Source organism: Sarcophilus harrisii, chromosome 5, assembly GCF_902635505.1.
Source record: "Sarcophilus harrisii chromosome 5, mSarHar1.11, whole genome shotgun sequence".
NCBI classification, from domain to species: domain Eukaryota; kingdom Metazoa; phylum Chordata; class Mammalia; order Dasyuromorphia; family Dasyuridae; genus Sarcophilus; species Sarcophilus harrisii.
The window spans coordinates 101,241,171-101,268,329 of NC_045430.1; the positions used below are offsets into that span (position 1 = coordinate 101,241,171).

At 34.4% G+C, this 27,159-nt stretch overlaps 2 protein-coding genes across 3 annotated transcripts in view; one reads left to right on the forward strand and one right to left on the reverse strand.

Annotated features, from left to right (window-relative positions):
- Positions 1 to 27,159, forward strand: part of KCNMB4 (potassium calcium-activated channel subfamily M regulatory beta subunit 4) — a 228,013-nt gene that overhangs the window by 169,902 nt on the left and 30,952 nt on the right. The window lies entirely within an intron of this gene.
- Positions 24,567 to 27,159, reverse strand: part of PTPRB (protein tyrosine phosphatase receptor type B) — a 141,783-nt gene continuing 139,190 nt past the window's right edge. For both annotated transcript variants that reach the window (XM_023504302.2, XM_003770932.4), the window contains one exon: positions 24,567 to 24,730. In XM_023504302.2, the coding sequence (XP_023360070.1) occupies positions 24,708 to 24,730 (23 nt within the window). In that variant the 3' untranslated portion in view covers positions 24,567 to 24,707. The remainder of the gene's footprint in view (positions 24,731 to 27,159) is intronic.

A 27,159-nucleotide genomic window follows, 5' to 3' on the forward strand; every position in this document is an offset into this window, starting at 1 on the left:
AAAACCTAAAGAAGAAACATGGCATTTTAGAGACCATTGTTAACTTTGGAGAGAGCAACTCCAGATGAGTGGAATGAAAATATTCCAAAGTGTTGAGGAATGAGAAAAAATAGAGGAAATGTTGGAGTGTCAATAGCTTGATTGTGAAAAGAGGAAAATTTTAGACTAATGCTTGAGATGATAGAGTAAAGTGATGATTTTTCAATTAAGTTACCAAAAGGCATTGTCTTCTCCATCCCTCCTTGTCCACTGTCCCCACTTGCCTGCCAGATGAGTGCCTTGTCGGTACAGCACTGATCTGATGCTTCTGGGTAAGATAGCAGCCTTTTTAAGCATCAGCTTCTTAGTTGCCTTTAGCTGGAGTCTATTTCTGTTTCCATATCATAGACTTTGGGAGAACTTTTCCTCACTTCTGGATTGACTCAAGTGTGCATTTTATCCTTTTTGCCATAGGGCAATTTGTGAAGCTTATCTTGTAAAGTTTAGCACTAAAATGATAAGGAAGGCCCTCCAAATCCCGTCTTCTTCACTTACAGGTCTCTGATAGTTAAGGTTGTCATGCTGGGTGGGAAGTAATTTTTTCCTATTTCCTGTGTCCTAAAAAAGGGTTACCCTTTCCACATATTTCCTCCGGTGGAGGAGAAGGAATAAAATTTCAAGAGTTCTGGTCTTATCAGGACCCCTGATCTCCTTTCTTGGTATCTTCCTTTTTATTCTCTTCCTTTCTCCAAGCTTCCCTTGCCCCACTCCCTTTACACCGAGGTGTAATGTCTTCCCTCAGGAAGCTACCAATATTGTAATCAGTGTGAACCAAGGTAACTTTAAAAAAAATTTTATGTCATGATTACCTTTAGTAGTCTGATGAAAGCAATAAACCCTTTCTCAGAATAATGTCCTAAATGCATTTTGTTTTAACAAAATCTATAAAATCACAAAGAAAATCAATTATGTTGATAATATAGTTTTTGAAATATTTTTTAAAAATTCATGGAGCCCTGAAATCTTGGTTTAGAATCTCTGGCATGGAAGGAAAGAAATAGGAGGTCCCTGCCTGGGCTACCATAACCATTCTCAGTACAAAAGAAAAAAAACCAAAACAAACCAACTCCCCTCCCCCTAAAAAAAAAAACCCTGCATCTTTGCGAAGTACTTCATCTACATTAACTCGTTTGAGCCTCCTAACAACCCTATGAAGTATGTATTATCATTGTCCACATTTGACAGATAAGGGAACTGAGGCAAATGAGGTTAAGTAGCTTGCTCAGAGTCACACTGTTAAAAAGTATTAATTAGAAGTGTTAATTATGTAGAATTAGAATCCATGTCATTCTGACCTTAGAGCCAACACTGTATACATGATATCATCACTTCCCTTTTACTAATTAAAAAAAATGTAAAGGCAAATTAGAAATTAAGCCATCTTTACTTTCTCCCGAGAGACAAAGCAGACTTTGAAGGAAATGAGTTATTGTTATCACATAATAGTGAGGTAGCTGGGTTTAAGATTAAGATTTCAGTCAATTAAAAAGGTTAGATATTTAGACTTGGTGAATTCCTTAGACATCAGCTAATCCAACTTTCTCATATCACCAAGAAGGGAACTGAGACATATGACTATGAAATCGGTGCAACTTAACATTATGCCATGCTACAAGAAGACAGCAACATGATGTAATAGAAAAAGTGCCAGATTTAAGGTTGAACAGTCAATAAATATTTGTTAAATGAAAATAGTAACTCTTCTAGGAGCAAACAGTGGTTTCTACACAAGAGGAGGCCCTTATTTCAAATTCCAATTCATTGACACTATGTCAATGGGCAGATTACTTGAATTATCAGCCTCAGTTTTCTCATCTGCCAAAGGGTTGAACTAGATGATCTAAGGTCCCATGTAACTTAAACCTGTGATTTCTTGAGCTAGCTATTCTATTTTGACTAGTTTGTGTTTTTCCTGCAGCATCAGTGTTTTCTTATTAGCCAATAGAAACAATTTGATTTGTATTTGAGCAAATGACTGAAAAATCCTCTTGCCCCCTAAAAGTGGCACCTTTGAGTCTTTTATCATGGAGTGAAATAGTGGAATCCATGATTTCCATCTATGCTTAGAATGATAGTGGCAGTGTGTAAAACTTTTCCACTTATAAAAATCTCTTAATGAAAGAGAAAATGAATTTAACACATTGATCAAGACATTCTATTCATTATGTGGATTCTCACAAATCTACACTTGTAAATCTGTTCATTTGGTGTTTAAAGGCTTCATTTTTTGGGTGCTTCTGTGAAAATTATAACTCAATTGAAATGCTTTCTTCAAAGTTACCAATCTCTTAGTTGATGAATCCAACATCTTGTATCTATCCTCATTCTTCTTGATCTCTCTCTGCTATTTAACTGTTCATCACTCCATTATTCTGGATACTCTTTTATTTCTGAATTTTTATAATGCTGCTCTCTTGGTCCTTGTTCTACTTGTCTGACAACATCTTAGTCTCAAACTGATGATCTCATTAGCTTCTATAGTTTGAATTATCATTTATACAAATAACTCACAAACCTACATATATATATATATATATATATATATATATATATATATATATATATATATATAGTTACAGAGCTCCAAAAACAAATCTACAACTACTTACTGGATATTTCAGCTTGGATGTTCAACTTAGCTCAGGCCCTCATTAACTTTCGTCTGGTCTATTGCAAGAATATCCTAATTGGATATTCAATCCATCTTATACACTAGACTATTTAAAAAAATGGGCTGCAGATGGCCTAAAATACTCCTGAGTAATTTAAATGTAATATGGAGATGTTTGACAAAATAAACAAAATTCAATAAAACATATATAATATTAATATTTGGTTTTCTAAGTCTATGTAATGTGATTTAAGCGCAATATATTAAAAAATTAAAATACAATAGAATCTACATACATGTGTAATGTTAATATATGGTTTTCTATGCCAATATGTGATCTGCAAGAATCCTTATGCATTACTTACTGGACCCCATTCCTATTTGAGTTTGATACAACTATTTTAAATAATTGCCAAAATAATTTTTCTTTTTTTTTAATAGTTTTTTATTTACAAGTTATATGCATGGGTAATTTTACAGCATTGACAATTGCCAAACCTTTTGTTCCAATTTTTCCCCTCCTTCCTCCCACCCCCTCCCCTTGATGGCAGGATGACCAGTAGATGTTAAATATATTAAAGTATAAATTAAATACAAAACAAGTATACATGACCAAACTGTTATTTTGCTGTACAAAAAGAATCAGACTTTGAAATATTGTACAATTAGCCTGTGAAGGAAATCCAAAATGCCGGCAGGCAAAAATATAGAGAATGGGAATTCAATGTAATGGTTCTTAGTCATCTCCCAGAGTTCTTTCACTGGGTGTAGCTGGTTCAGTTCACAAAATAATTTTTCTTAATGTGCAGTTCTGATTATGGCGGCCCTTTACTTAAACATGATTGCTTCACTCTTACCTCTAGGATCAAATATATACTTCCCTGTTAGACTTTTAAAGCCATCCACCACTGAAAATATATTCAAAATATCTTTCCAATCTTATTCTAAATTATTCTGCTTCTTGTACTCAATGGTCCAGCCAATATGACTTTGTTATTCCTCCTCACAAATGGTTATACCATTTATCATCTCCTTACTTTTACACTGGCTTCCTATATCCTGAAATGAAAATCTACCTCACCTCTGTCCCTTACAATACTTTGTTTTCTTCAAAAATATGCTTATGTGCCCCTATATATGATACCCTTCCTTATACTCCCAGTTACCAGTGTCTTCCCCACCAAAAAGAGCTTGCTTATCTTTATTTTGTATAAAATTTGCATATATTTATGTATATATTGTCTCATAGTATGTAAGTTCCCTGAGAACAAGATCTTTTATGTTTTTCTGTCTCCTGGGCACCTAGTAGGTTCTAAATAAATGTTTGTTGGTGGTTACCTGTTATTTTAAATTTCTGTGACCCTGTAAAACAACAGCCTTCTGGGACTAGGATGATCTATTTGCTAACTAGTTATTATTAAATCATCTTATAAAATCATAGAAATAATAGGAGGATCCTCAAAGCTCCTGCAGTCTAATACCTAAGCAAGAAAGATCTTATAAAATTTTCAGGTATTTGTCTAATTTCTGATTGAGAATCTTTAGTGTTGAAGAATACACTATGCTCCCTTAATTCTACTCTATTCTTATGTTATCCCCCAAGAAAGCCAATTCATGCAGTCGTTGATACTGAGAAAAATAAATATTCTATCCTCTTTTCTTTCATCTTCTTGGTCATGTCACACCAGGACTGAAGCCGTATTTATGTCTACCATTGACTGAACTCAGGTCTTGGGTCTAAGTTAGTAAATAATATACCAAAAAGGAACAGTACATAAATCATATTCCACAAAAGAGAAAAAGACCTCTAAACTACCTTCCAAAGCCAAAATAATCATGGTGTCACCAAATTATAAACTAGTCAAAAGACCATAGTAGATCTGAAGCTCATTAAAGATGGAGGAACAGAAATGAGAAAGAAAAGAAAGTGAATTATTAGAACAAGGACTTGAAGGATAACTCTCCCTCAAAACATCTGGAAAAAGTAGTATTAGAAGCAAAGCCTTCATCCTTACATAATCTTCTCTCTTCTCCTTGCTACCCTTTTTTTGTTTTTCCTTATCCTGTAGTTCTCCTCCCTCTAATGAGAATCTGTTCCTAAATGAGTGAGCCCTCTGGCTCAAAGTATAGTTATTCCCAAGTTTCTCTTGATGTTACACCCCTCACCTTTAATCCATGGGCTAAAGATTAGTTGGGAAACACCTTCATCCCATTCTGTTGGAATCCTAGTATCAACTCAACTTGAAACAAGGTGAAAACTCAAGGGAGATGTCACAATCCTAGTGTTAACTCAATGGAATTGATACAATGCTTATTGGTTCACACCTTAGAGCGAATCCTTACAAGGTGATAAGTTGCTAATACTGATAGACAAAATGCTTGTGTTCACACCTTTAGAGAGCTCTTATAAGCAAGAAGTATTTAAGTACTCATTGGAGTTCACATGTTTGGGAGATTTCAGGGTTTAGTATGAGATATCTGAATTCATACCTCCCTTGAAGCTCTTAGGGCCAGAGAGCATGCTGGGAGATATCCCACAATCCCACTCTCAGAGACGCAGCATAAATACAGCTTCAGTGAGCCACTGGAGAGTTTTTACTTGGGAATATTCCCAGGGCGGAGATTCAGCACTCTGGGAGATAGAGAGCCAGAAGCCCTCTCTCGGAGGCAAGAGAAATTCATTCCATCTGGAGGCTGAAGAAAGCAGAGGCAGAAGCCAAGGACATATGTATTTAATAGTTTCTAAAAGTTCAGTGATCTGCTCCAAAATTATAATCAAACCTTGGCTTTCCATAACTTTGACAATGCTCTCTAAACATTTTCCTTGAATAGAAACAGGCTGTTTTCTAAATATCTGTCCCATCTTAGCTGAAATTCTACTTTAACTCTTTTAACAAAATTTCTTTGTTGTACTCACCCTAATTTCTGGATTGAGGAGACTTTTCCACTGGATCAGGGTCACAGGCTTTTCCACTGAAATCAGGATCAGAGCTTTTCCACTGAAATCACTGAAGGGTCTGTCAGTTCCACGTTCAGGGCACCAAAATGTGTTGATTTTGTTCTTTAAAATAATAATGGTTCTTTCTGGGAGAAGGTTTCTTGGAGAGGTTTTCTGGAGGCAGCTTTAGTTTCAGTTATAAGTAATAATCACTCAAAATGCAGCCAGCTGACAAAAATGCCTTTATTTTCTCCTTCCAAGTCTTGTCTCTTTCCTTGGGCCCAGTTAGCTCAGAGGCCTATCTCTCTGCTTGGTTCTAAGAGCCTTTGCAGCTTTGTCCTTTGGGTCTGCTTTCTTCAGCCTCTAGATGGAATGAATCTCTCTTGCCTCTGAGAGAGGGTGTCTGGCTCTCAATCTCCCAAAGTGCTGAATTTCCAACCCCTGGGAATGTTCCCAAGTAAAAACTCTCCAGTGGCTCACTGAAGCTGTATTTATGCTGCTTCTCCAAGAGTGGGATTGTGGGATATCTCCCAGCATGCTCTCTGGCTCTAAGAGCTTCAAGGGAGGTGTGAATTCAGATATCTCATACTAAACCCTGAAATCTCCCAAACATGAGAACTCCAATGAGTACTTAAATACTTCTTGCTTATAAGAGCTCTCTAAAGGTGTGAACACAAGCATTATTGTCTATCAGTATTAGCAACTTATCACCTTGTAAGGATTCGCTCTAAAGTGTGAACCAATAAGCATTGTATCAATTCCATTGAGTTAACACTAGGATCCTGACATCTCCCTTGAGTTTTCACCTTGTTTCAAGTTAAGTTGACACTAGGATTCCAACATCTCCCCCTTTCTTTTGATTTAGAACATAGGTGGTCATAATCTCCCTGACTTCTCAAGGATGTGAGAACCCCAAAAAAGGTGATCATCCCTTCCCTGACTGCTCAAAAAAGGAGTGAAAACACCATAAAAAGAAGGTGGTTATGCCCTCCCTGACATCTCAGGAAGGGAGATGAAAACACCAAAGGAAAGAGAAAATCAAATAAGATTAGCAGGTTTCTAAAGGGGCTCATTTGAAACAGGTATGAAACAAGGTGTACATAAATCCATCAATATGGGAGGCATCACACATAATTACATAAAATACATAAGCACATAGTAATATAACACAGGCTAGTAGTAATGTAACAAATAACATGAATCAACATGAGAATTTGTACATGTCCATAAGTCCTAGAAATAGTCCAAAAAGAAATCCATTGTCCATTAGTTCATGTGCCAGGAATCCAATAATTCCTGTAAGCTCTGAAGTGCTGTAGTAGTCTCATCAACAGTTTTTCATCTCAAGGAAATCTAATAATTCTTGCTAGTTTTTTTTTTTTTATTTAATAGCCTTTTATTTACAGGATATATACATGGGTAACTTTACAGCATTAACAATTGCCAAACCTCTTGTTCCCATTTTTTTTTTTATTTCCCCCCCCCACCCCCTCCCCTAAATGGCAGGATGACCAGTAGATGTTAAATATATTAAAATATAACTTAGATACACAATAAGTATACATGACCAAAGTTATTTTGCTGTACAAAAAGAATCAGACTCTGAAATATTGTACAATTAGCTTGTGAAGGAAATCAAAAATGCAGGTGTGCATAAATATAGGGATTGGGAATTCAATGTAATGGTTTTTAGTCATCTCCCAGAGTTCTTTTTCTGGGCATAGCTAGTTCAGTTCATTACTGCTCCATTAGAAATGATTTGGTTGATCTCGTTGCTGAGGATGGCCTGGTCCATCAGAACTGGTCATCATATAGTATTGTTGTTGAAGTATATAATGATCTCCTGGTCCTGCTCATTTCACTCAGCATCAGTTCGTGTAAGTCTCTCCAGGCCTTTCTGAAATCATCCTGTTGGTCATTTCTTACAGAACAGTAATATTCCATAATTTTCATATACCACAATTTATTCAGCCATTCTCCAACTGATGGACATCCATTCAGTTTCCAGTTTCTAACCACTACAAAAAGGGCTGCCACAAACATTCGTGCACATACAGGTCCCTTTCCCTTCTTTATAATCTCTTTGGGATATAATCCCAGTAGTAACACTGCTGGATCAAAGGGTATGCACAGTTTGATAACTTTTTGAGCATAGATCCAAACTACTCTCCAAAATGGTTGGATTCGTTCACAACTCCACCAACAGTTCTTGCTAGTTTTTCAAGAACTTGTAACAGTCTCATCTTGTGTTAGGAAATCCAATGATTCATGAAGATTTTGAAGTTCTTTTAACAGTCTCATTGTCAGCCATGCTCTTTCAGTGTCAGATGTTTCTTAAATCTTCTCCTTTGTTTTGAAGAACTTGAAACAATCTCTTCTTGTGTTAGAAATACAATGATTCCTGAAGATTTTAAAGTTATTTTAACAGTCTCATTGTCAGCCATACTCCTTCAGTGTCAGATGTTTCTTAAATCTTCTCCTTTGTTTTGAGGTTTTTCTCTTTTTCTGTTTCTCTCTGATGGACAAGGTGAATACAGCTTGTTGGCACCCATCTGATTCCTTGTCCTCCTGTAGAGATACAAACAAACCCTCTTCCCCAAGCAGTTAACCTATCTGGTCCCTTCTATTCGCCACTTTCTGGATCTCTCCACATCACCTGGCGATTATCTAAAGATAGTGGAGCTGCTCGCACTGGACACTGCTCTTCTGGTGGGTTATAAAACCTGTCTGCTGGAGCCAGTGCATCTTTATCAAAAATTTAAAAATTAATGGTATAGAGAATTAAATTTCTCTAGGGTTCTCTAGGGTTACCTGTGGCTCCCCCTTTCTTTTGTTTTTAGAGGAGTGTCTTAATGTCTCTGTGTTTCTTCTTTCTACAATTGCCTGATCTTGAGGATTAAAGAGTATACCAGTGTTGTATAAAATCTTATACTGTGCACAAAAGTGTTCAAAATGTTTGGAAGTATATGTGGGTCCATTATCTGTTTTTATTTCTTGTGGCACACCCATAATTGCGAATGCTTGTATGAGGAATTCAGTGACCACTTGGGCTGTCTCTTTTGCTCCATTCCCCCACAATCCCTCCTTGTCATGGTTCACTGCCCTTTTCTACCACTACCAAGTTCTCTTTGACTTTTAGAGGTATAATTTACTTAAATATTCAGGAGGAAAGACAAAAATTGGGATAAAATATTTGTATACAATGATTTCAGAACTGGGTCTATGATTCCCAACAATGCTGAAGTAGAAACAAAACTAATTTTTATCATCACCATCCACCCTTTCTTTTCTCTTTTTGTTGTTGTTTTCTTCAATCACAATTTATTGAACTGTTCTTTCTCTCTTTTGCTGATGAAAGTGATTGAGATGTGAAATTTCCCCTGATGACCAATGATCGTTTCATCTCTTGTTATTTTCTTTGATGAAATCATATATTGTTCTTGGCTCACCAATTCCTTAGAATTAAGTTATCTTGTCTCCATCTGAGTTGTTTCTTCAAATGTCTTTTATTGATTATAATTTTTACTGAGTTGTGATCAGTAAAGAATTTTTTAGTATTTCTTTTCTGCATTTGTTTTTGAGGCTTTTATGGTTCAGAACATGGCAAATTTTTCATTGCCATGCATACCTGAGGAATAGATAGATAGATATAGATATAGATATAGATATAGATATAGATAGATATAGATATAGATATAGATATAGATATAGATATAGATATAGATATAGGTGTGTACTTGTATATACACATTCTGGTGTTACATTTCTCACCAGATTCCTTTTCCTTGTAATAAATACATCCACACATACCTATGCATATTCCTATAAATATCGACATGCATGCATGCACATTTTTTATATATTCAAGCAAAACAAATCAACACATTGGCTATGTATTATCCTGTACCTATTCCTGGTTCATCTACTCTGGACTTACTGGTGAGAAACATGCCTCAGAATTAGTATTCTGAAATCACAAATTGACAATTGTGTTGATCAGACGTTGGAAGTCTTTCATGATTTTCCTTTTTCCAGTGATTTTTCAATTCTTAATATGCAACAGTGAAATAAGTAAGGATTGACTTAGAGCCAATGGCTACTGGGATCAGTTTCTCACTCTCATACTTACTATGTCTCATTGGTAAGTCATCTAACTTCTCTGTCCCTCAATTTCTTCATCTTACAAAATGGAGATTTTGTACTTATGGCCTCATAGGGCTTTTATGGGGAAAATACTTGTAAATCTTTAAATCTTATAGAAATAGTAAATATTAGAACTTGTCTAGGCTTATTTCTTCTAAAGGAGAGACTTAAATTACTTATCTCACAGGTTTCAATCAAATGAGATCAATGTGGATCAAATGCGAGAATGTGGAAATGTACTACTGTTTCTTCCCCAAAGAGCAAGGATTCAAATTTCTTATTTCACCATGGTGTGGTGGCTTAGTATCCCACTGTGTCTTAAAATGGACAATGGGTAGTGTTTCCTGCTACTTGACCCCTCCTGCCACTTGCCATGATTTAAAGATGACTAATTAGAATTCTGTCCATCTCTGCCCTTAGCTAGTGCTCTACCTTACTTTTCAGCAGACCTATCTTGCCTCAGTCCTCTCTTCTATAAAACAAATGGGTTGTATTATATGATCTTTAAAGTTCATTCCTGCTCTCACTTTTTTCACTTGTGAAAACACTTTGTGATCCTGACTGATACAAATACAAGTATTACCCCAACAATCCAATGGACACACTGCCAAGGTCATAGTCTCTGGCAAGAAATTGACAGTCAGAATTAACAGCCCAATCCCTGCCTGCAACCACTCCCAAAATAGTCTTGGGCTATAAATTGAAAACATTGAAAATATGCTGATAGTAGTCATTCACCTTCTCATCATATTCTGGTAGAGGGGGCAGCTACTTGGTACAGTGGATAGAACTACAGCCCTGAAGTGAGGAGTTCCTGAGTTCAAATCTGGCCTCAGACACTTAACACTTCCTAGCTGTGTGACCTAGGCAAATCACTTAACCCCAATTGTTTCAGCAAATATATATATATATATATATATATATATATATATATATATATATATATATAATGTAGAAATTCCTATCTTATAAAAACAATGACAAAACAAAAAATCAGAACAAAACAAAAATAAATATAGCACAACACATCTGGGGTCCCTATGTGAGGGATGTAGAAGATCCTTACCCAAAATGACTACTCAGAGATCATTCAGTAGAAAGCAGAAAAGTTATTTATTAATAAATTCTCATGAGAATGAGCAATTCCACTGCAAGGAGGGAAAGAGAGAAAGCTTGCAGTAGAAGGGCTAAAGATTTAGGAAAGATATACAGTTTTTATAGGTTTGGTTACAAAGGATTACATCATAGGTTGGGGAGCATTGAGAAATAGGTGCCCTCTCCCCTAATTGAATGTTAAACATTGGCACCAAAGACAGATTAGAACGGAATGCTTTGTTTCCTTGATTCTGAGAGGAATCATCAGTCAGATCTTCAAACTTCAGATTACTGAGCTGATGGCATTTAATAATCTAAATATTGATAACATTGAACAAGGATAAATGTCATCATTTCTGGTTAAGTAAATATATTTGGTTTTAAGTAAATATTGGCTTGCACACAATTTATGCAAGTCATAGACACATAGAAATAATAAAATACAGAAAAAGAATTCATACATCCCTGTAAGTTCTTCACCTTATCTCTCTCTATTCCCCACACCTAGAATATAGCTACCCTAGTTTCAAGCCATTCTGGACATCTATATCCACCAAAACCGTTACTCTTAAGCCACCCAGACATTGATTTATATTGCTTCTTTAGTTAGAAGAAATCATTAGTTCAAACTAAAAGAATTTCATGAAATATCTCCTTTTAAGATCAAATCAATCATATTGAACCATGCTAAATTAGATAATTATTGTCTCTATCATCTCTAATGGCTTAACAATTTGTAAAGATTCCAACAGTCTATATTCTTCTATGTTTCTGATGGTCACTTTTTACTTTTTTTTTTTTTTTTTTTTACTCCTTTTCCACGTTTTCTCACAACTTTGCCTTACTCTATTTAGTTTTTCCATAATGCTCTTCTTGCCTTAGCCTTTTTCTCTCTAAACTTCTTTACTGGTAAACTTATCCACTGAAATGAGTTTTTAAAAAATTTCTGGATGTATCCTTAATCTATATCCATTCCATCTTCCCCTTTAAGTTCCAGATTATTCATAGGTGCCTATCCGATATCTCAAACTATCTATTCCTTAAATAGGAATCTATCTGGTTTCTTAAAGTCAATATTTTGAAACTTTTTCTCATTGTCTTCCTGCTAAATCTATTCCCAGTGTTTTCCATATCCTTGTATTTCCATTCTGCATTTGTATCCTAGCTATCTTTCCTTCTTTCTAGCTGCTGAACAATCTGGTACACAAGATCTACAGAGAAAATGTCTTAGAGGGGCTTAACCCACTCAGTTTTGGAATATTCTTCTTTCATACCCACTAGTCTGTGTACTTTTCTGATCAGTGAGAACATGAATGTAAACTCACATCACCCTATCCAGCTAGACTCAATCATGTTTTAATTCTCCTCCAATTATCTCTCACTATCTCTTACTCCCTCCTTCCTCTTCCTTTAAAACCTATTAATTAATACTGCCATTGCTATTGGAAAGGGCATCTTCATTTTCCTACAACTCCACCCACAATCACTAGGACTTCCCAGATTAAAAAACTCCTCCTTAGACTCCCCCATTAGAAGGTAAGGTCCTTGAGAGTAACAAGTGTCTCACTTTCCTATTTGTATCTAACACAGTAAATGCTTAGTGAATGCTTATTCATGCATTCACACTATGCACGTGAACAAGCAAGGATTTGACCTTCAAGAATTTATGTTCTACTGAGAAAGTACTATTGCTAAACTGTGTGGGATCAAATACCAACTTGACTCTTTACTATTTTCTGTCATTGTCTCAACAATAAGATGATTTCTAAGGATTGAACTCCCTGAAGGTTAATGTCTCATTTCATATCTTATATCATTTCTTGTAGCCTTTGAAGCCATGAAGCTATTCTCACTGACCGTTAAGAATAACTGAAATAAAGATTATTAATTCAAGACAACTAATTTCACATCTATCCGGCAAGAATTCCAGACTCTCAGCTCCACTTCCAATTGACAGTGGCTTTGCTCCCTGGATATAACAGCCTTGTTCTTTCAAGAAGGAGGGGTCATCACCTTAGTTAGGAACTCAAATGGCTTATGTCACAGAGCATCTACTTCCACATCAATCTTCCCTGTTCAATAGCGTATGTTCTGGGTTCCGAGTTGGGCCAGTGTTTCTATTCAGCCGTAGAAGGCAGCCCTCATCAGAACTTGGCCCTTATCAGAATATAGATCAGTATATTATTGTTTGTCTAAACATTATAGTTACTTCTTTGTATATAATCTTTGTCCCTCAATGATAGTCCACTTCAGTCAAGAACTCCACTCTTATATGATAATGAGCCTTTCTTTTTCTCTATGGACAAATGTAATGAATTTTTGGGGACCATCACTCTCTTGGTGCTTTCAGACATTCCAGCATAAGGTCAGTATGAAGTATAAAGTGTATGCTCAGGTCTACATAAGGCAGCACTAGTATATACTGGAGCATTGCTTTGAAGACTAAGACTATGAGTGACATTGTTCCTTTGCCACATTTAACTGTTTTAATGTTGTTGATATTGTTGGGCAGCTAGGTGCTACAGTAATCTGCCAGGATTCAGATTTACTTTTCAGTGTTCAAATCTGACCTGCCAGGATTCAGACTCACTTTTCATGTTCAAATCTGATCTTTTGCTGTGTAACCTTAGGTAAGTCACTTAATCCTGCCTGTCTCAGTTTCCTCATCTGTAAAATGAGCTGGAGAAGGCAATGACAAATCTCTCCAAAAAACACCAAATAAAAAATCGGACAAGATTGGACAACAAGGTGTTAAATGAGTAGCTCCTTTTAGGGATTCAGAATCTGGGATCTATGAATTTAAAAAAATATTTCAACTATTTCAATATATTTGTTTTCCTTTGAAATCTTATGTATTTTATTTTATGCATTTATAAACATGCTTCTGAGAAGGAGCACATGAGTGTTGCCAATGTATCATTCAATGAAGTCCATGACACACAAAAAGGCTAATAATCCCTTTTATGGACAGGTCTCTTACTTTGTCTTTGGCCTTTCCTCTTTTCCACAGGAAGGCCTTAAACTTGCTTGATAATTCCTGGCTATTATCACTTTTATGTTTGTCAATTAATTCTCAAGAAGTCTTATTAATAGTTGTATATTTTAGCAATGCCAGAATATATCATCATTTTAGGTGATGTGGGCAGCTAGGCGGTACATAGTACATAGGGTGATAGACTTGGAGTCTGGAAGACACTGACGATAGAATTGAACCCTCCGAATTTAGCACCTAGATCCTCCACAAAAGCTACCACACATTTAAGGATTCTATGCATTCTGTACCACTCAAAAACCATAATCTCACAAGACATCCCTCCTCTAACTTATCTATTTGCCTTTGTTTTCTCTTACCAGGTCTCCAGAGGATAAAATCTATTCAAAGCAAAGTAATGAAATACCACAATACCACAATTCTTCCCACAAATCTAGGAGCACACTCTCTGACACTGTAAGACCACCTATTTCTTCTAGTTATATCATTGTGCTGTTTTCAGGTGGCATCTCCACTGACTGGTTACTAAGTTGGAGCACCTGGTTATTTCTGGGCATATGGTCCTATCTGGTCTCATGCTGGCTGCTGAAGAGATGGTCTTTGCTAAGAGTTTAACTGCTTTACTATTTTTTTGGGTTTCATCTCTTCAGGGCCAATTGTAAGCTATTTCAAATTCAGTCTTTTATAATATAGTTGCTAGAAAATCCCTTGTATGTATTCTTTATTAGTCATAGTTACCATGTTCAGAAAACAAAAGCCAACTCAAGTGTCCATAGACAAAGATGAAGTCTTTTTTTTTCCCAGCTTTGTGTCTAGGTTGATATTATAGACCTCTAATACAATTAACTTAGGGTAAGACATTCCCAAGATTCTCTCAATTTAGCATGAAAATAAATTTAAGTGAGAACCAAATGAAAACAAAATCACTGTCTTTCACCTATCCAGACCACATTTCTGACAGTAATGCAATATTCTGACTCATGATGTCATTGCCCTACATAAAAATAAATAAAAGCCCTCTCAAAAAATAAATTCTTAAGCAAGTTAAGGAGCAAGAATTGTGATTTATGAAAAAAATGTTTATTATTATTAATACTTTATATATTTGTCATTTCCTTCTTGTAGTACTCAATTTGGCACAGGTCACACCATCTACACATTTTGGTGGAGCAGGAATGAATGAATGAATGGATGAATTAATACAAAATTTTAAATTTTAATTAAATTATTAAAATTTTAAAATAAAGAAAATTAGCTCAGAAATGACTAAAAATTTATTTTGTAATTGCTGGAGACAAGGACAAGATAGGGACAGCAACAGAAATTTAGACAGGCAGGATAGAGCATGAGACTTGAAGTAAAAAAGTCCTGATTCAAATTTAGATGATGCTGAGGAAGTCACTTAACTGTTGCCTGCCTGAGTTCCCCATATGTAAAATGGAGGTGATGATAACATCTATCTGTCAGAACTCTTGTGAGGATCCAATAAGATAATTTTTCTAAAGGACTTTGCAAACCTCAAAGCACCATATAAATGCCAGATATTGTTATTAGATTGTACTTCTCTATCCCAAAGAGCAAGACTTATACCTAGGTTTTCCTACATTCCTACATTCCTACATTCTAAAAAGAGCAGCTTCAACTTGTAGAGAAAAACCAGATACAAATTGTAATAAAGGAAGGAACGTTAAATAAGGTGCAGCTGTATTAAATGCCTTTAACTATTTAGACTCTGCTTATTAGCAAAGTCAGACATCTAGAGTTAAAAGCAAGAATTTTGATTATTATTTAAAACATTAGATATTCTTGAAGCTGCTTGCTGCCTCCCTTAAGAATCAGTTAGAGCCTTTCACATCTTCATCAGTTCCAGGCACTGTGATAAGGACTGAGAAGACAAATAATAATAAAGAAATATAGTACTTGCCCTCAAAGATCTTACATACGTCAATAGGTGAGAGCAGTGAGAATTCACATATGTACATAGAAAAAAGTGTTATTTGTTCTTGGGGCAAAAGTAATATCATTAGATCTGTCCTTAACAAGGAACTGCAACTATTACAACCAGCTTTTTTGATTACCCTATAATATAAAAGAAAAGAAAACACAAATACTGAAATGGTGACTTATTAGGGATGTTACAAGGATGAGTTAGAATCATGAGGAAATCAATTGATAGGTACTTTCCAGGAATACTAAAGGGAATTTGATGACTGTTTCTGCTGTTGGAGGTCTTTTTGGGGAATGGCATAGAGCTGATATGGGCAGCAGCAGCAGTATTGAGTTAGAGTAGTTATGGAGAACATTTACCAGTCAGAAGTGGGGATCTGGTAAAGTAGGAATGTCTGGGAGGAAGTAGAGGCTGGAGTATATGGTCATGGAATGAAGATAGAGGGCACCAGCATCTTAGTTATTTTACATTGGACATCTTATGGTGAATGCTCATTTTTCAGAAGCCAGATTCCAAGAATACCATAAGGATGTCACATTAGAGGAGGAGACTAGAGTCAGGTTAGTTAATGTAAAGGCTACCAATCAGGTGCTTAATAAATGCTAGCTTCCTCCCTCCCTTTCTCCCTTTCTTCCTTCCTTCCTTCTTTCCTTCCTTCCTTCTTTCCTTTCCTTCCTTCCTTCCTTCCTTCTTTCCTTTCCTTCCTTCCTTCTTTCCTTTCCTTCCTTCCTTCCTTCCTTCCTTCCTTCCTTCCTTCCTTCCTTCCTTCCTTCCTTCCTTCCTTCCTTCAAACAGAATCATTGAATGGGGGGAAAATGAACAAATAAAAAGAATAGAAGGAGGAAATAAGCATTCAACCAGCTTTCCTGATTACCCTCAATTTAAAGAATTAATAAGAATATGATGGCTTGTTGAGACAAAAGATCTTTTTAAAATGCCATCTCAGACTAATTTGTGTTATGTAGTATGTAGGCTGTAAATTCCTTAAGACAAAAATCATGTCCTTTCTTTTTTCCCTCTCTTTAGTGGCTAACACAGTTCCCAGAACATTGTAGGTAACACAAAACATGTCAAATTAATGTAGATAAATATAATTTATTAAACAAAGTTATATATTTGTATGTAATAAATATAAACTATGCAAAGAAAATACTACATCATGTTATGAGACATAAAATTAAAGCAATGAGTAATAATCATGCAAAATTCCAAGAGTTCCATTTCACTCCGAATAGTTTAAGTACTGCGGTAACTGCTGTGTATATTATTTCTGTTGAACAGTTTCCATATCATCAGTGCTTTGTCTCTAGAATATTAGAATATTTATATTCTAATTCCCATGAAATAATGGAAAGAGTGTTGGCTAGGGTCAGAGGACTTTGAATTCTGACTCAGTTACTTGCTCCTTGTAGGATTTAGGGCAAGTTATTGAGTCTCTGTTGCAATTTTCTAATTTACAAAATAGATGACCTCTAAAGTTAGTCCTGACTCTAAGTCTGTGTTTCTATGCTCCTATTACACTGAGGGAAACATAGTATAGAAGTAAGCATGAAATTTTTGTTTAAAAGACTATAGTTTATTGCAATGGGGATATTAATACTCAGACCACTTACCATATTTCTGCTATGGTATGAGCCATTGTAGAGCAACTAGGTAGTCCCATAGTATATATAGAAGCACTGGGCCTGGAGTCAAGAATTCTCTTTTTCCTGAATTCAAGTATGGCCTCAGATTATTTGCTGTGCAACCCTAGGCAAATCATTTAACTTTGTTTGCCTCAGTTGTTTTATCTATAATGGTAACACACTCCAATATCTATGCCAAGAATACACCAAATAGAGTCACAAAGATTCTGACAAATGACTGGACAGCAAGAGGAGCTATTGTTATTTTATCACTTCAAATTTCACATGACCTTTTCTCCTTTCAAGAAAAGTTCAGATTCATTCAGCTAGTTATTTTTAGGTTTTAATTTCTTTAATTCTGGATTTAAAAAACACCAAATAAAATAATATTTCATATAAAAAGAACAGAAAAAAGGAATTGTGCATAAAACTGTTAAACTCATTTTAGCTCGTTTTTCCTTTTCTATATTAAATAAATATATAGCTTTTTTACTTTCCTTGACCAGTTATTTTGAAAACAAACACATTCTTTCTGTCTCTGCTTCCCAAACTAATTATATTTATAGTTGTTGTTGGCTCATTTTCAGTCATGTTCAATTCTTTATAACACAATTTGGGATGTTCTTGGCAACAATACTGGTGATTGCCATTTCCTTCTCTAGCTCACTTTACAGAGGAGGATACTGAGACAAATAGAGTGAAGTGACTTGCTAAAAGTCACACAGCTAGTGAGTGTCTGAGGCTATATTTGAACTCAAGAAGATGAGTTTTCCTGACCCCAGAAACCACTCTATTCAATGCTTCAATCAATAACTATCTATTTTCTCGAATTAGCCATTAAAAAATTTAAAAGATGACTCAATTTAATATGTTTATTTTAAAATAAATTTGGATGGGTAGACTCAGTATCATTTTTTTTCAAATGTTGAGGCTCCCCCTGAGTAAATTATGGAGAAATGAGATTATTGTGAAGAATAACAACAATCTTTTATCTGAAATACAGACAGGCAAAGGGCAAAATTATCATTCGGGGCATAAGAACAAATGGTTTTTGCCAAATGTCTCCAGTTGTACTAGTGATTTATAAGTATTTGGGGGGGACATAGAGATCCAGTTCAGAAAGACACTCGGGGAATTGTAAGACATCAAAGTTGACGAAGTCCCTGAGAATACCACCTGACATTTTGGCCACTAATTAGCAAAAAAAGCAAGAAATCTATGTGTACATAATCTATGACCAATTTTATCATATATGTATCACTCAAGGCTTTCAATTACATATAGGTTTAAAGATTAAGGCAATAGTTTCCTCTGATATTTCACCTGAGCCACAGGGTTGTCCAAATTTATAACGAAGAAAGATGAAAAAGGAAATGGAAGACAGGACCACTTTCTTTAATGAATCATGGATTTATTCCCGATATATTGAGAAAATGCATGAAATATATTCACAGTTTTGTTGACTGCAATGACCAAATATAAAAATTTATTTAACCAATATAACTTAAACAGCACAAATAGAGCTCTGTGCTCAAACAGAGATTGTTAAGAACATCATTGAGAATACACAATATAGCATGAGGGAAATAGTAGGTCTATGGCCACTCTTAATTATCCAGTTTATAAGAATGAATTGTATTTCAAAAGCTATAAAAAGTAAATGTTCTATTATAGAACATTTAAATATAGTCAACTAATGTTTTTATGGGGTGTCTTTTCATTTCAAATAAACCAAGGAAATGTCTGAGAAATATCTGAGATTTAATGTTAATGGATACTAAATACTAAAGCTATATCCTGTGGATATTTTCATTTAACAAGCATACATTTAGTATCTACTACATTAGACTGGATACTATCATGGGGAAATAAAAAGGAAAAAAGTGAACACATACTCTTTTCCTTCATTGTGTTTACAATCTACATATCTCAGGGAATGGTTTTGGCCAAACTTTTTTTTTTCTTTTTTTTTTTTTGGAATTCAGCCTTACTAATTCACTAACATAATTCTTAGGTATGTTTATCACTATTATACTTTGCTAATCTGTCCTCTCTTAAAGGCAACTGGTACCTTTTTGTTCCAAAGAGGAATTTTCAAACTGATCAGTGCTTCTTTAGTTGACATAGTCTGCTGAAAATTTTCTTAAATAGTTTATGCAATGGATGAATATGGGCAATTCTGCTATGAAAACTCTTAAAGTCTCAAAGCTTTTCACAGCAAGATATTCTTGAACACCCATTATCAAAATATAATGAGAATATAAAAGAAAGCTTTGTTTATATTGGAAGAATGATGATTCCTAAGAGATGTTATTTAAAGACGTGAATTGGGGATCAAAAATTCCTCTTGTTGCAATCACCATCATGTTTAAGCTACATAAATAATCACAGCAGCAAAATTTGCATTTGTCTGACATTGTTCACAGTATGACTTGTTCTGTTTTACATAATTTATATTAGTATTACATGTGATAGTAAGACTTTCTAAAGCATTGGCATATGGGTTATAAAAAAAAGATTTAGCAAAACTGGCAATGGACCTTTTATTTCTATTGCATGAATAGCTGTGTATAAGAACTAAGTAAATTATCCTAACTTAATGGGAGTGACTACACGAATATGTTTGCAGACATATACCTAATACACACACTAAATAAAATCATCTTAACAAAAAATATTGAAAATATTTTTCCTTTTGGAATCTCCTTATAAGTCAACTGTGGTTATCTTGGAATAAAATATTTCTATTGACTAGAAACATTTTTTGAGACAAACAGATTTTTACAATCATGGTTATATGAAAAATTATATTAAAAGTTATGAAAGTGGCCACATAGTTTTGAAGACTACTTTGCATGGTAAACCAAAAGGCCAATTACGTTTAATAGTGGTCATTATGATAGAAAAAAAATCAATCAAATCAACTTTTTGATCAAGTTCATTGGTTGACTGGCTAAACTATTTCATTCATCTATCCATCCATTGATCCATTCAACAAACATTATTAGGCACTGATGACACAGAATACACTGTAATAGATGCAAAGATAAATAAGATAGGATCCCTATTCCAGAAGTATACAATCTAATATTCAATTAAAAATTATAACTTTGTATAGGTTTAAGTGGGCAAAGGTGCCAAACTGCTTTGGTAGAGATAATTTCCTCACCTGGGAATTCCCTATATTAATGAAATCACAGTCTTATCCATAATAGTAAGAGAAGAAGGAGTATCTTTTAGTTAAAATAGATGAAAATGTTTTTGCAGAACATCTTGAATAATGAAAGGAATACTGTTTTCTCTGCTTACATACTCTAGCTAGTTATGACACTGACTCTCAAAGTCTTCATCACTTTTTAATAGATGCACCAGAAAGTACTTTTGGTATGGAACCAGAGCATCACCTCTTGTGACTTCTCAAGAACATACATTATGCCAGAAATCTGGACCTTTCATTATGAAAAAAGTACTCCCTCCTTTTAAGAAGACACAGTTGTTTTGTGCAACAAAGTCTTATTTGGAAAAGGATCCCTTCTCTGTTAAACCAAAGGAGTTGATTGATGCAGTTCTTTCTTAACTGATTAAATCTTTCTCATTAGATCAGGTCCTTCCTTTATGGAGGCTGAGGTATGAATACTGATAACACATTGATGAAGTATCCCCAAATCTGTATGCTTAATTTTAATATCTGGCTCTGGAATCAAAGAATCCAATTTCAAATCTTGCCCTTGACACTTACACTTATAGATCAATTAGAATATGTATTTAAGATCTCTAAATGGAAGCATGTGGCATTTATTGCAAATGTGGGTAAATCATTTCAATTGTGTTTCCAGGAGTATTTGAAGGTCTCTATGAGAGGTTCATAACTTGGAGTCCACAAATCTTCTCCCAAGGGATCCTTTGGTAGATTTCAGGGGGTCCCTGAATTTGTTTTTAAAAATATTTTAAGAACTATAGTACAATATAATTAGTTTTCTTTGTAATCCTATGCATTCTGTTTTACATATTTATAAACCTTATTGTGAGAAGCAATCCCAAGCCTTCTCCAGATTGCCAGAAGAGTTAAGAACCCCTAGTTATATGACACTGAAAATTGACTGCTATCCAGAGAAGTACAACAGGATAATAAGAAATAAGAGTTTTTATTTAATGAGAAGTTGAAGGAGGTAATTAAAGTTTGGATAAATGATTGCTAGGGTGCTGTGTGATAGTCCCCTAACATTTGATAGCTGGGAAGCACCAGGATACAGTGATTACAAGCAATGAATAAATAGGCAGGTGAGTGCATACTAATAGAAGTAATGGATTATTTACAAAATGAGCCTTAATGAAAATACATAAAGTTTGACTATCAAGGAAATTTTTTAAAAAACAAAACAGATCAGCTAGAGGATGTATTTAGTATCTTCAGTGTAGTAGTGAAGTATTTGTTGCTAGGGAAATTTAAAATTAGAAAGGAATAGATTTCATTTTTTATGGACCAGACTAAAAGAACTCATTTGTCTTTGTCATAACCTTCTTTCTACCTCTCAGATCTCATTCAACATCTAAGCTTTATTTAACACCATAGACTGGGGATGGAGAGCTATTTGACTTTAATTTTATATTTATATTTCTTCCCCAGGCTCAGATGACTTAGTATTAAGCAATTAACAGGCTTTTTAGGGTTTGGGACTTTATGAGGATATAGCTATTATCAGACTGAATCATTTATATAACCATATGCTGTTTTACTCTCTCAAACTTAATTGAAAAACATTATTTTAAATATGATGGATTCTTAATGTTAATTGGAACATTCAGTTTATAGGAAAAAATTCATTGTCTTTCCATGAATTAATGTAAAGGCAATATTAAATTGGAGGCATCATGGCATAAGAGAGAGAAAGTCCATCTTAGAGTCAGGAAAACCTGCCTCTGACAGATACTTATGTGATACTGGGCAAGTCACAACCTCAATTTCTGAAGCAACTTTCTAAAACGAAGAGGTTACACACGAGTTTGAGGATTTTCATAGGTAAAGGGAATGCTCACACAGGGAGTTTCCTATCAAGATAAAATCCCAGGCCTACACACACACAAAAAAAAAAAAAAAAAAAAAAGTTAAAGATTCCAGACTATAACCTTCTTTCAAAAACAGGTAAATAGTTAATAGAGTGTTAGGCCTGAAAACAGGAAAACTTATCTTTTTTAATTCAAATATGGCCTTAGACATTCACTAATTGTATGACTGTGGGTAAATTACTTAACCCCATTTGCCTCGGTTTCCTCATCTGAAAAATGAGCTGGAAAAGGAAATGGCAAGTTACTCCAGTATCTCTGTCAAGAATATGACAATTGAAGTCATGAAAAGTTGCCTAACTGAAATGACTTAATAATGACAACAAACAGTTAGTGGCTTAAGACCATTTTCTTTATGAAAGTCTGAACACTCTTGTTTGTTTCCTGTTCCTCTGTCTTTTTTCACTTACTCTCACATACTCATATTTTCTTTCTTATTTCCCATTGTCTTGACACAGTGTCACAATATAATGTAGCCTTGAATATAGGCTAATTAAAGGTGAATTGTGAAATTTCCAGAACCTTATATTAATAAGGTTCTTAATCCTTAAATTAATTCTGGTTTTTATCTGATTATTCTTTCTACTGTGACTAACTTGTTCCCTAATATGAATTACAAATTACTCTGGAAGACTTTTCCTAGCTATGTGTCCATTATATAAATAGAGCTTTCTCATCCCTTGAAGTACTTTGGCAATTATATACATAATGATATTGATAAACTAGAGGATAGGGGGTATAAAATGCTTATGTGAATATGGCAGAAAGGCCTCCAATTCTCTTCAAAAAGAAATAGACATACATACAGAATGAAAAGAGAGGGAAGGAGGAATGGAAAGAGAGAGACAGAGAGACAGAAACAAAGAGACTGAGAGAGAAAGAGAATAAGAGAGAGAGAGAGAGAGAGAAAGAGAGAGAGAGAGAGACAGAGAGTGCTTAGTAAAGGTGTTTTTTCACTTTGAGGGATCTGTTATAGTAAAAAAAAAAGTAAGAAGTAATTATGGAAAAGTAAGATAATGACCTTTTATATTATGTAGAGATAAATTCATCCTATAAAATATACATTTAAGTAAGTTATCATTATATTACCCTGCTTTATTTGTATTGGACAGTACATAAAGGTACACATCATTTGGCATACAAGTGTCAATTGGAATTATAAATTGAACATAATACTTGTAGTCATTTCTAAGAAAAGTTGGCAACAGGTTTTAGGTCTCTAATGTAACCTTTTTTTTCTCATAATGTTTAGTTGGAGAAAATAAGATCAAATTGACATCATTATGATTTAAAGCACCTTTTATACAAATATAACTACCTGCTGTACACATAAATATTCAAACACGAATATAATAGATAAAAGAGATTGCCTGTCAATAGTCATCCCCTTATATATACACTTTTTATATAGACACATACTGATATCCTTAAACTTGAGATGAAATAGATACTAGTAGTAGTGTGTAAACTGCTCTTTCATGCTACTGTGGTTACCAGGTTTTCAGGAAATGAATTATTATGGGCATTTTTCTTTGTTGTGAAATTTGGCTTTTGTTCAGAGCAAAACCCACTAAAAGTCTTTAATATTTTGTTTTAGGACTCTCTCTGTAAAGGAATATTTATCATTACACAGACATTGGGGTAGCCAGTAGGGAATTATTGGTGAGGGACAGGGGAGGCATAGCACATTGATGGAAGAGCTCTGTTGATGCTTTCTGTTTGGTAGTTAAGATGATTATAATGCATCAGCTTGATTAATCTTCTCATTTGGCATTTCTCATTGCACAGACTTGGATTTAGATTGTATAGTTTTCCTTTTAGGTTGCTATCCATTCTTGAGATTTTTCTACTTCTTTGAATGTCAAACACCCTCCACCTCCCACCAAAAATTGTCCATGGACATTAAGGGACAATGAAAAAGCCAGTACAAACATTTCACAAATGTTCCTGTCATATAGGTTAAAACCATTTATGTGGAACAGTTTATAAAAACTTTAGGATGGAAAAATAGTATTATCTGAAGATTAATATCAAAACAAAAAATATTTATAGAAGAATATCAAAATACAAATTATGTACAATAATAATAACTATTACATTTAAATTACGTATTCTTTTAAAATTTACTTGACTAATAAAATATATACAATATAAACAGAAACATCTGTCACTTCTCTAGGATATGGACTTTAACAACAACAACAAAATCACACAGTGAATGGGGTTATTCCAAAGAGATCTCTGCTATATTCTTAATGCCTTGAATAGACAGCATCTGAAAAGAAGATGACAAATTGTCATTTGAGCAGGTAGCAGGTAGTTTTGTTATTTACCCCCCAAGAAAACCAAAAAATCATTTAAGAAGAAAGATAAATAGAACTAATAAATGTCAAGTATGCTTGGCAGATGAATACATTTCCCACTATAGCATGGCTTTTGCAATAGCAGTGTGATGAAGACAGAGGGAAAAAAAATATGGTTTGAATTCTGCTTCTGACACTTGCCATATAAACACAGATAAGTCATTTCTGAGCTTCATCTATTAAAAAAAGTTATTTTTTGTAATTTTTAAACTTTTTGTTTTCAAAATATATGCATAGTTTTTCAACATTAAACTTTATAAAACTTTGTGTTCCAAATTTTTTCTCACTTCCTTCTCCCAACCACCTCTCCTAGAGAGCAAGTAATCCAATATATGTTAAACATGTACAATTCATTTATACATATTTCCACAATTATCATGCTGCACAAGAAAAAATCAGATCATAGAGGAAAAAATAAGAAAACAAAAAGTAAGCAAAAAACAATAAAAAGTGAAAATACTATGTTGTGATTCACATTTAGTCCCCACAGTAATCTTTCATCATAAGTCTATTGAAATTGGCCTGAATCATCTCATTGTTGAAAAGAGCCACGTCCATCAGAATTGATCAATGCATAATTTTGTATAATTTTTATCTCTTGGTTTTACTCACTTCACTTAGTATCGGTAAATCTCTCCAAGTCTCTCTGTATTCATCCTGTTTGGTCATTTTTTATAGAACAATAACATTCCATAACATTAATATACCATAATTTATTAAGCCATCCTCCAACTGATAGGCATCGACTCAGTTTCCAATTCCTTGGCACTACAAAAAAGGCTGCTACAAACATTTTTGCACATATATGAGTTTTTTTCCCTTTTTTGTGATCTCTTTGGGATACAAGCTCAATAGAGGCACTGCTGGGTCAAAGGATATGTACTATTAGTTAGCCCTTTGGGCATAGTTCTATATTGTTCTCTAGAATAGTTGGATCAATTCACAACTGGAGTTGAGAGTACACAACAATTTACTAGTGTCCCAGTTTTCCTGTATCTCCTCCAACATATCTTTTTCTGTTATCTTAACCAATCTGAGAGGTGTATAGTGGTACCTCAGAGATATCTTAATTTGAATTTCCTTTAATCAGTATTGATTTAGAGCTTTTTTTCTTATGACTAGAAATGGTTTTAATTTCTTCATCTGAAAATTGTCTATTCATATCCTTTGACCATTTATCACTTAGAGAATGGTTTGTATGGAAAATTAAAAAAAAATCATAATATCTACTTTATAGGATTGTTACAAGGACAAAATATTATATATATATATATGTATATAGATATATATATATATATACCCACATGTATATATATGTGTGTGTGTGTATGTGTATACACACACACAAATCTTTAGCATAACATTAGCATAGCAAGAAGTTTTCAAAGTCTTAATGCAGTAGCAATTCAAAAGGAAGTTCTAATTTACAAAGGGATCTCTTTAAATAGCAGGTCCTCCTTAATACATTTATATTTTTAAACACTAATAATCATTTCAATTCCTGCTAAAGTTCTAAACTGATGCGACACTATGGTTATGGATCTTCAGAGATTATAGTAATATAGTATACATGTTTGAAGCTCCTCAAAGGCTTAAAAAACAGGCAAGTGGAGGACTATAAGTCTGTTTGTTTAGGTATTGTAGAGGTGCATTATCCTTAGTAGAATATGGGCTCCTTGACAACACGGACTATTTCATTTCTGTCTTGTGTCCCCAGGGCCTGCACATAGCAAGTATGACAAATATTTATTGAAGTTTTGAACCACCAGAAGGTTTGGTAAAAGGTGCTATCAGGGTGAGGAGGGATATAGCCATTTAGAAAAACTATACAGAGTAAAGTGTATGTGAAAATTAGGGCAAACAAAGAGGAGAAATTGAAAACACTTCAAGTTGTGGCCCTTGGAAAAGCCAATCAGAAATGATGATGGCATAATTCTGACGCTAATCTACAAATCAATGAGCACATAGTCTGATTTATTTTTTAAATTCTATGAATAGTTTTTCAAGAAGACTTTTTTTTCCTGAATTCCAGCTGATTCCCCAGCTCTTTTTTATAGGCATAATCCACTCCAAGAACACTTTCAATCCCATATCACCATCAGAGGTTGGCCTTGGACAAATTTGTGATGGAGAAAAAAGAATGTGTGATCTATACATTCCTATAACTCCTTCCCTGTGTCTCCTATCTTTAGTATAAATCTTCCTCTTCAAACCTCAATAGCATTCTGCTTGTCTATTCCCCTCTGTTCAAACCCTTTCAGTTGCTCATTGATGCAAAGAGTTTCAATCACACCTCTCCCCTTAAATATACCCTCTCTGGTTAGGTTTTCTAAAGAAAGGT